At 41.0% G+C, this 11,728-nt stretch overlaps 1 protein-coding gene across 2 annotated transcripts in view; it reads right to left on the bottom strand.

The window, feature by feature from the left end:
* Window positions 1–8,539, bottom strand: part of igsf11 (immunoglobulin superfamily member 11) — a 118,523-nt gene extending 109,984 nt beyond the window's left edge. For both annotated transcript variants that reach the window (XM_030067908.1, XM_030067907.1), the window contains exon 1: window positions 7,944–8,539. In XM_030067908.1, coding sequence (XP_029923768.1) covers window positions 7,944–8,004 — 61 coding nt within the window. In that variant the 5' untranslated portion in view covers window positions 8,005–8,539. The remainder of the gene's footprint in view (window positions 1–7,943) is intronic.
* Window positions 8,540–11,728: the final 3,189 nt, after the last annotated feature.

Raw genomic sequence — 11,728 nt, forward strand, 5'->3', positions numbered from 1 at the left:
TCACTCCATTAGAAGCAAAACTTCAAATGGTGTCAGAAAAAGTAAAAGAGTTTTTTAAGTATAGAACAACTACTTACCCTGACCATAGTGCTTTGGGGAAAAAAAATACAAAACAGGATTAATATATCTTGAAAGGTATGGTTTCAAAGGATTCTAATGAACACACAGGCCACCGCCGGAGGGATAAAAATCATGCAATTTTTATCAAATTTTCACAAACACAAATATATATATATATATATATATATAGAAGCCAGATTCTGAAGGCTACATGCAGACGAGTTCCCTGCCGCTTTTTAGTCCCAATGCACCTGGATCCTCTGAACCTCCGAAGCTTTTAAAAATCAAACAAGAAAAGTAATTTCTTTCAGCCAGGCACCTAGAATCAGAGGTAGCCTTTACTGAAGAGCGGAGACAATGCACTATGTGCAATGATGGACCATTTTCAAAAATTACATTCCTCTGGAGTATGAAATTATCCACAGTGAATTTTTAAAGCGTGGACAATTATCTGGTCAAGACAACTCAATAGACCACTCTGCACTCAAAGCAGGTCACTGTATCTGTGTTGACACCAGACTTCAGCGGTTAGGTTCATCAAGTGCTCTAAGGTCATTTAGTTCTCGTGTGGATCAATTGATAATCAATTTTAAATTAGTGATGTAAGGACACAGAGGTCTATAGGGAATGCAGATGGAAATACACTCCCATTGCAATGTACAGGGCTAGTCCTTGCTTGAGGACTCTTGTCACACATATGTAACCTAAAAACACAAAGTCTTCTGGAAATGGAGGATTTTCATCATTTCATGTACCTCTATGGCAAAGAGGTAGAGAGTATTGTAAAGTATTATGAAGTTGAAGTTGCCCTTTAATGCTGATCGCTGATCAGATTTCCATGTTCCCCTAACCATAACCCCTAACCAAAGTTCTCTTAGTTACAAAACCTTAACTTTATCTTTATTCTTAACTCTAACCTTAACCAAACTGATTTTCTTGCCTAACTTAATCAAAACACAGCTCAGGGACAATTTCACCCTACAACATTGTGCTTTCACAATATTTTTGTGAATAATGTTCCCCGTTTTTCCTGAGAACTCACTTTGCTTCCACCAACTGACTGCGTCATATTTCACAGTCACCTTCACATCCATTTAGCTGCACAAAGTAAAGGTCAGTCAATTTTTTAAATTACATTCACTTCTCAAGGCACGTTCAAAAAGGTGGTGACTGCCCAAGGTGATTATAGTTATCTTTCATCTGAGCAATGACTTCACCAGGAAGTATGAACCTACAAGACAATCTAAACAATATTTTGGAAGCTCATTCTTCTGAACAGTGATTGGTAGATCACACTAGTGAGGTCATTAAGGAACAGGGAAACCCAAATCCTTTGGGATCATCTGTAATTTATTTGCCAAGGGAATGCATGCATAGGCACACACACACACACACACACCATATTACCACATGCTGTAAAAGCACACTTGTGTGCATAACAGGTGCAAAGCAGCATTTCCTCAGCCATTGATCTGCGCCACTGCGCTCACAAAAGCTCACAATGATACACACAGCAGCCATTCTTGGTAATACTGGAGATCTTGCCTAACGACCCTCTGTCAGCCATTGATTGAGTGCTGCAATATTTCACACACACAAGGGAGCTGGAGGTTGTAGACAAGCCTTTCTTATGAAGTAGAAGTAAATTAATAAGGCTTGATACAAACCTTTAATAAATTTAAGAATAAAAGAAAACCATGGACTTAAATTTGTATGAGATTACACAAAGGAGAGTTGACTGACTATTTGGGCAAATAAAGGACAGTAAATATTCTTTCTAACCAACAGCTCATGATCTTGTCATAAAAATGTAATCTATAGATTCGTGAATTATCCATGTTTTTATTACAGTCAGCACAACTTTAAAAATAATGTATTCCATTGGTAGTATATTTTGTGCTGTACTAGTTATTTCAGTGTAGTGTACAGAGTCATTTGGTCCACACTGTGAGGCTGGTGGGTGATGGATGTATCAATTAACACAACTTTCAGTCAGGAGGCCCGGATTCAAGTCTGAGGTGAGACTGATGTTTGTTTTCACAGCCTGAGACCGTCTCCAGTTTCTGATTTTGATGCCTAACCCTAACCTTAAGCAGCTGTTTTTTCTGCCTAAACCTAACCTTCCCTCACCTGGATATATGTTTTTGTTGGCTAAAGCTAGTGACATTTAGTCCCTTCTGGAAAGGGTTTTAGCCACGTACGGTAAAGGAAAATACATGTTCATGCAAGGAAAAAATGGTCATTTTGTGTCCATGGTCACAAATCTGTAAATTAAATTTAGCTGCTATTGCACAATCTCCCATGAGACATGGTTGAAAATTTAAATGGCCAACCTAATTCTGTTTTAGGCATTTACTGTCGCTAACCAAACAGAAAAGCAGCATGAATCCATCCAGGAAACATCTCCATCAAACGGCTAAAAGTGATAGGACATGGGAGGGGGGGGGGGACTATCAGGAAAGGTCTTGTCAAACCCTCAAGAGCCAGCAAAGCACACAACCACTCAGTTCAAGGAGAGGAAGTTGAAGGTGCCATGACATGAGGAAGACATCCGCTTTAAAGATGCATAAGCCCTGGGCTTTTCACATCCACGCACGCACACACACATACACATACACACACACACACAAGAGAGGGGGAACTCAAGCTAAAGGGCAGACTCGCTCTCTTATCCAAATGTTACAACCTGTCACAAAATGTTACAGACCACGATACAGTGACAGGAAAAATACAGGAGCTACATACAGTAAAAGCAGGTACATACACTTAAATGTAAACCTGTAATAAAACCACTGGTTTTCCTTTCGCCTCACTTTTCAGAGTCCTATCATCCTCGATGCATCGCTGACAAAGCACACAGACAAAGCCCTTTCACATCCTTGAGTTATAATGAGGGAGATGTTGCTTCTGGCAGTTCTTAACTAACATCAGGTTTCCCCACCTAATGCTGTGATCACATTTAATTCGTATAGCATTTAAGTTGCTGCAAACTGGGTGCAGAGTTTCCTGTGGCACAAGCGTAATGAGAAAAAACTAATAAAGCGTGGGTTCTCTTACTAGTATCACAACACAGTTTTTCATTGCAGCTTTGATTCACTGATTAAATGTTTTGATCACTGGGTAAACAAAAATGTATATATTTAAGTGCAATAAATCCAATGCCCACTTCACATTTTGCAGGCAACGGTGCTGCAGTAAGAGATAGTCTCATCATGTTTGACACATTAAATGCGACAGAGGGGTAAACCTGAATATGAAACAAGTTTGACAAGTGCACTAACTGCTACCAGATGAGCTTCTATATTGGTAAGTGACACCCAACTTTCCCAGCACCTCCTGTGAATTCTAAAGTACGGCTTTAATTTGAAGCCGGTTTGTAATCGCCAGTGAAAGCGTCTAACCCAGATGTAGTTAAAAGCAAAACTGGCTTCATATCAGCATCATCTATGTTTGTCCACCCAGCTCCCTATGCTCATGATTTGTTCATTTGCCACTGTGATAAAAGGTACAACCAACTCAAAGCCCCAGAGCCCCAAAACTCCAAACCCCGAAACCTCTGTGAGCTGACCAGTTCAGATGTTTGCCCCAGATGCCTGGCCAATTGCCGTGCAGTGGGATCGGTCTGTGGACTCTGTGGGACCTAATTTAATGTGTCCTTAAGAGACCAAGGGACCAAGTGACTGCTGTGCTCTCTCTCTCCTCCAAATATCTGCCCATCATTTATTCATACACATCCCCAGGATGGCCGTTGCCGCCATCATCTGAGAACCCCCATCAACTGAAGTTCTCTCTGCTTCTGTCACTCAAACATACACACACATATACGCGTGCACACACACACACACTCAATTCATGCACTTTGCAAGCGGTCCCAGAGGTCTTTTAATTTTTTGAGAGGCTATTTTTAGTGTGAAAAATAATCGAGGTGGAAAGTTCCATCTGTCCAACACTCTCGTTCCAGCTGCTCCTTTTTAGCAGCGGGCGGAAAGAGGGGAGGAAAAAAATGCTACTTACGCATCAATTTACCAGATAAAACTGACACAGACGGGGTTTTGCTTTTTCTATTATACACATTCTGCATTAGAAGGATTTTTAAATAGAGGGCTGTGTTCCTTTTTCACCAAACGTGCCTTTTGTTCAAAAAAATGTTTACTGTGTAAGATCACCTGTGGTTAGAGAAAGCAGAGCATGTTTAGAAGGCTCATTGAGCTGTGAAGCTCTCGTCACCCCTCCATGTTTTTCTCTCATCAGAGTTATAAATCGAGTTATTCCTGCACTGTCACTTGTGCTGCTCTGTCTGCCTCTCATTATCTATAACTACCTGCAAAAGTTGCTTGAAAAGAATTCTTACTGAACAAATAGACATTGCAGCTTTGGAACAGGCAATAAAGAGAATTTGTGAAGCATGCTGCACTGTGAGCCCAATACAAAGATGCTTCATATATCATATTTGAGAGATGATTGAGAAATGGAAAGGGCAAATGGAGCAAATGAGATATTGTGAACGACAAATAGGCCAGGCTTGCTATGCAATACCATACTGGGAATTTTGCCAGGGCTTCAAAGGTTAACAAGCCCCCAGTGAAAGTGGAAAAGGGGGACGGGTCTAAATTCAGCGTTAATGCAGATGTGAACGCCCTGAATGCCAATGAGTTTGAGAAACGTTCTCGGTTGCCTCTTTTTATGCCCGAGCCCTCCTCATCCTCACTGGCCTCATGATGCAAAACATACGGACAGCGAAATGTGAGCCCTGGAGGCTAAAACATCTGAACATTTCATGCGGATTGGAAGTCCTATACGATCTATTATGCAAACAACCAAAACAACAACTAGTTGAAAAGTTCAGGGCCACCACCTCTGGTTGAATTTAATTTGCTGAATTGATTGAACCCCTTGATCGGTCCCTGCCACACCCCCCGGGGCCTGTTCTGGGTAAATTGCTAAATCAGGGCATGGATAGAGGCAGCTCTGTGTTGGTACTGCCACGGGGGTCGTTCTGACAAAAGCTGAACCAATCAGCTCATTAGTATGGAGCCTCAATCGCTTATCCCTCTAACTTCTGGAACATTCTTTTCAACTTTCAGAAGCTCTCTCAGAAGCACTTTTTTCCTTCATACTCTCTGTGCATCTGAATGCCCGGACTGGCTCTTTCCTGTGCAGCTGTAAGATGGCCATTGCTAATTGAGAGGGAGGGATGCAAAATTTATGTCTGTGAGTTGGATGGCAGAAGCGGGATATGACATGTCCTCAAACTAATGCTGAAAGCTAGAGGGGGAGCTGTCATGAACTCGGCCACGACTGACACCTGTCCAGCCACACCTGCTGAATTTTTCCTGCCTCCTGTCCCACTTGCTCCCTCTCTCTGCTTTCCCTCATTCTATTATGATTGAACCCCCTTTTCCTCACATATGTCTGTGTCTCCTAAACGTCCACATTATGTGTGCACACATGCTGGCATATGTGTGTGCGAGTTCAGACATCCACAGGAGATATGGTAGATCTGTGTTTTTTTGAAGAAGTAATGAGGTAACCTGACAGCCAAACAGAAGGTGCTGCACAGAACGTCAAACGGAAATGATGGAACACACTAAGTTCATCTCATTGTGTTATAACTCAAGATGATCCACTATACCTGCTCACATAATGAACTGATTAGATCAATCCACCAAAGCAATGTCTGGCGAGCGAAAAAAGTGGCGGTTAATACAGACAGTCACAACAAGCAACCACAATCAATACACACTTTGCTGCACCACAATTTATTTATAGAAACACTGGCTGTTCCCCACCAAGACTTAAGAAGAGAGGAGGAAAAAAAAAACGCTCAGAAAATGCAGTGGCAGCTTATTCTTGCACAAGTTGGTTTGTTAATAGACCAGAGCTCACACATGCAGTTTGTTCTTGGAGTATTTGGACGGAATAGGGCAGGAATCAAATCCAAAGACCTATAAAAGCTATGTTTTTCTTTTTTTTTTTCAACTCAGGTGTGTTGGAAAGTGCTCTAACCAATGGCATTTAATATGGTTACATCAGTTTAAGTCTTGATTCATTGCCACAGCTAAGGTTCATTATATGGCTTTAGATTGACATAGTGCATTGATTCTGGCTCACTTAAAGAGAACACAAGTGGAGAGGGAAAACAATCTACTGTTTTCATTTGTCTCAGGGTGATTTGATCAGACAAAGGAGCAGACTGATTAAAAAAAAGTAAAACGGTTAAAACGGTGTGTATGTTGGTGTGTCTAACTCTGAGTAAAGCTGACAAGACACCATATAGGCACTCGCTGCAGAGACAGACACAGCTAAATAACTAGGCAGTGGAGTGAAACACCTTGGCAATCAGGATCAAATTCACTCTCTCAAACGGGCTCTGTCCCGCATTGAAATTGACATGTCAGGGTGCAGTGGCTCCGTGCACGGTTCAGTGGAAATGCCTGTGTCCTGACATGAGGCCCTATAGGGATCTGATCTGTAATATTATTCTGCTCCCTAAGGAGAAAAACGTTGACTTATTTGTGAAATATGTTGTTAGAACTGGAGTATTCAAGTCAAAGGAGAGCAGGTGGACTTGGGTGAACTTTTTTTTTTTTTTTTTTTTACCATGTAACTGAGAAAGGCTTCAACCTAAAACTAAAAAAAAAAAAAAAAAAAAAACAGCACCGAAATGCAATGTTTCATCATTAATTACCAAATTTTGTTCGTTTGAAATTATATTTTGAAATTATACTCATGTATTAATTCGTTGTTGTGGTATTGATTCATTTTTTCTGAAATGCTTTCCTTTCTTGTAAATGTCTCCCTCTAAAGCTGCCGCCCTGAAGAGCTCTTGTAATCCTATAATGAATTTTAGAATACAAATATCACAGCGAACTATAAGCCTCTATGGTAATATCATAGGAATATTATGGGATATCATGTGAGATAAAAATGCAATAAAGTACGATAAGGTCACTATAAACTCATCATGGAGTGCCACATGCACCGCGACTCCCTATTGAGATATTATAGGATTATTATAGGGATATTATTGTGATGCCACTGGAGATACTAAAATACTATAAAGTACGATAAGGTCCCTTAACTCAGTCTTGAGTATTAGAGACAAGTGAGTCCCCACTGTAAAACTGCAGGAATATTATTATAGTGTATTTTTCTATGGGGTCGCACTCCTGCCTGCTTTGCTGTGCCTCTTGGTCACCGTGCACAATGCTCCTCGTTAATCGGGCGGATTACCGGCGCAACCCTCCACCGTCTGCTCCGTTTCTATTTCAAAACACCGACTGCCCCACGACTGCACCACGTTTTCGTTGGCGTCGGTGGAATTTGCGCGGTTAAAGAATAATGATTTTCGTCGATACGATATTAGAATTCAGAGTAATACGCGCGGAGCCGACACAAAGCACGGCAGGACGAATTATGGCTAAGACGCGCGCAATCAAAAGTGCTTTTAGGAGAGATGACATGGTGAATATTGGGGTAAAGTCATCCTAAATCGGTGCTTTAGTTTCTGTGGAAATGCCGGGGATTTGCCAGCCTGATCCAAACATATTAAGGAGAGGGGATCAAATGGCTGTGGCATGCGCTCTTGGAGAGGAGAGGTTGCGTCCATAATTCCAGATACACCTGTTTTTGCAAATATTTCTTTTCTCAGTGTTTTGGCACATAAAATGTTTCCAAATGACAGAATTCAATTTGATATTTCCACACAACGAAATTTGCTGGTCTTATCCGTGGCTAAAATGTTGAAACAGCTTATAAATTGTGGTCTCCTTGTGCGCTAATTTTTGTTTCAAGCTTTTTTTTTGCACTGGAGAGGTGCAAGGGGTGTGTACAGCTGGAAACGGGCTCGCAAGTTTCCAACTGATAACTGATAGATAACTTACCCTCCATGCAAAAAATTATCATCCAGGCTATCCATAGGTCCGAGTTATGAAACTTCACCATGGTTCGTAACTGTTCAGGGAGTCGTTTTCAGCTTCAGCCCCGTGCCACCTTTGTTACAAAATAAGAGGTTCGCTCACAGTTTCTTTGAAGAAAAGTAGTTGTCCCTGGTAATGTCATGAGACATGAAAGCAGTCGGATATTTTTACGCAGCGCACTTCAGCAACACGTCCCCAGCAGAAGGCGAAATGTTTTTATATCTGTGGAAAAATAGAAACAACACGTGCATGTCGATACACGGCCTATCAGTTTCTCCTTAATGCGCTTTTAATCGTCTTCTCCTCCTGGTTTGTTTGGCTGCGTCTGGCCGCTCCAAAAAAACCGCTCCCTGTCAGATGATTCTCTTCCCCCGACCTCTCCAAAATCAGTTTACGCGCCCTCTGGGAAACACGGGGTCCACTGGCTGCAAAGTCAGAATCTGCCCGCTGTGGTTAACTCTCTGACTCACAAACAAATCTGACTCTGATACTTCTCTCGTCGGCTTGGTGAGTCTCTCCAGCGTGTCTTGTTGCGCTCCATGGTTTCTCGTCTGCTGCAGCTGAACGGACCTGACAAGCCACTCAAAATCAGGAGCAACATAACTTCCGCTCAATATCTTCCAAAATAAAACTCAATCAAGGCCATTATATTGGTATGTTCTGGAGTGACACTTTCGGAGATTAAAGCACATTATTATTATTATTATTATTATTATTACTGTTGTTGTTCTTGTTCTTGTTCTTGTTCTTGTTGAGGAGTGATTCTATATAGTCCCACAACAACAACACTAATAATAATAATAATAATAATGATAATAACAATAACAACAACAACAACAACAACAATAATAATAATAATGATAATAATAATAATAATAAGAAGAAGAAGAAGAAGAAGAAGAAGAAGAAGAAGAAGAATAGCCTAATAATAATCAGAAGAAGAAGACAATTTAAATCATGGCTCCACAGTAGCAGATTCAGTTCAGTCAGTCGGGGCTGAGACACTTCAAACCTTCTCAGTTTAGTTTATACAATTGTCTCTGTTTTTTTTTTTTTTTTTTTTTTTTTTTTTTTTTTAAATAACGGTATCTAATTATTCAAAGGACATTAAAGTTGGATTACACTGAAATTTCTAATTCACACATATCGCACAGTTCTCCTGGAAACCCTCCTATGTGTATAAATTGAATCAATGACTCAATCAGACAGAAGATAGAATATGACATAGAATTCCCACTTTTTACTAAAAGTTCTATGGGGTCTAATCATCTTCTGTACCAAATTTGTCTCTAAAGACTGGAGACTGGGAGTTCCTGTACCCAGGGTCAAGTCACAAGGCATTCCTGCTGCCACAAAAATTGCGCAAGGACTAAACTGAACACCAAAAATCAAACCAAACAGTTTGTGAGGCTGTCTGTTTTCAGTGTGCGATAAAGGTGCTTATATTTTGATTTTAAAATCCACCCAGTTTCCGGTTTTATGGCTGCGTCTCTGCGTTCAGCTTGACGCGGTTGAGGATCTGCTGACAGGGATGAGCCCAAAGCCTCAAACCCGGGCTGTTGCCAGGAGACCGCTGACGCCAGTCGCGAGGGAGAGACTCTCGTGCCTCCCTGCGGTGGGTCCAGAGAACAACCAAGAGAAGAGAAGAGAAGAGAAGAGAAGAGAAGAGAAGAGAAGAGAAGAAGAGAAGAGAAGAGAAGAGAAGAGAAGAGAAGAGAAGAGAAGAGAAGAGAAGCCTGCAACAATAACAAAAGAATATCCTGCAATACTGAAAAATAGCATACCTTAATGAATTATACCCCCGATGGGAATTCTAGTATGGGTCTGTCTGCTTTGGGCTACCCAGCTGGGAGTTCATAGTGACCTTATTAACGGGGATATTTTCAATCCTTTACACTTGGTTTTCAAGTCCAGCGTGCCCACCTACTTCTTCCTTCTTACCTCCTTTCAGCTACAAGCAGCCCCAACAGGCACATTTCAAATAATAACCAGAGTAAATATGAATTCCAGCTGGGAACAATTAAAAAGTCCTGTAAGTATCTTTAGTCTTTATCAGACAAACATGAGGTAACGGCAGCCATACATTTCGGCTCCTGCCCCCCCCAGTGACATGGTGTATGTCCTCTAGGCAACCCCCCACCCCCACCCCCCTCCCCGTGTACACCTGCATCCCACAAATAACATTCACATAACCACAGCTCACATCCTGGCACTTTTTACATACAAATCATAGCATATTTACACTTCCATGAACAACAAGGGAAAAATCTCTACCTGTAACTATTTTTACACATAAATCCATGTATTCCATATAGGCCTTTTCTCCAGGAAATATGAATATGATGGGTATTGAAGTGTTGAGGAACTCACCTGACAGACACATCAGTTCTGAGTTTTTTTAGTGGTGTTCTGTTATTTTTTCGGGAGTGGGGGTAGTATCATTTGTATATGTAAAAGGTGTTATGATATAAGCTATAAATGCCATTGAGTTTATAATATTCACACCTATACAATATCACACTGTACTTACTTATACCCGCAACAAAACACCACTCAGCCAAAACAAATGCACATACATGGTTTAATTTGAAGCCAGAATGTCAGTTTTTAATAGTTTCCTTGAATTATAGTCTGTAATTCTGCATATCTCTATTCAGCACAGTCTCTTTTCAGTGAAGCAAGAGCAAAACAATTCCCAAGATTACACACACATGCATCAAGAATGCACAAGGAAAGAGTCTCTCTGTCTCTTTCTCACACACAGTGAGCTCTCTTTCCAGGGGCCTGAGTATGGCTTGGGGAGAGGGACACAATTTGGGCAGCAGGTGGGGGCTTCATGTGGGTCCTCCCCTGGAAGTAAACACAAATTAACTACATTTTTATACAACCCCACATGACTAAGGGTAGGCCATCTAGCTCTTAGTGGGACATGTCCCCCATGTATAATGGAAATTATAAAGGTATTATATTGTACAATTAATTACTTTAAAAAATGTGATTTCAATGGATCAACAATTTTTTATGTAGCTTTAGTTTCAATCAGTCTGATGGATAGACATTTGTCTGCCCGTTAGTCACAGTGGCATAACAGATGCTTGGATGTCCACTGATTTGGTGTGAAGTTTGGTCATTTCTTGGCTAACGTTCCAAATCTCTTGACCAAAAGGGGGCATGGTTAGTTAGTTGACACACAGCCACAGCCACTTCTGTTTGTGCTCTTTATCACATATTCTGGACCAGAGTTTCATTCATTCATTATTTTATTTTATTTATTTATTTATTTTTTACATCCAGCTGCCTCACTGATCAAATTCGGGGTGGGTGGGGGGCAGGCGCCATTGATGGCGGTCAACATGTTCACTTGTGTCAAAGAGTAGCAATTTTCAGTGAGACAGAAAGGTATTAGAAAGAAGAAGAAAAAAGCTCCCAATGGGACTGTTGAGTTCAAATAGCCTGCACTCATACCAGCACATCAACTTGAAATCATTCTGGTATCTTCCCACAACACTTAGCTCAGCACTAAATGACTGCTGGAATTATGTTATACCTCTTAGGGCTTTTGGACTGGGGACACATTCTTGGCAAGAAAATAAAAATAAAGTTTGTAAGCATCTATGCCTCTATGGCAGATTGCTGTGATTGAAACTTTATTTCCCTTATTCAACAATTTCTTGGGGCTCCCTTGATGGAAAAATCAAAGAAGACAACAAGACATGACAGGGGGCAGAGCCTCATCCATCCATCTATCT

This window comes from Myripristis murdjan, chromosome 13 (genome assembly GCF_902150065.1).
Source record: "Myripristis murdjan chromosome 13, fMyrMur1.1, whole genome shotgun sequence".
Taxonomy (NCBI): domain Eukaryota; kingdom Metazoa; phylum Chordata; class Actinopteri; order Holocentriformes; family Holocentridae; genus Myripristis; species Myripristis murdjan.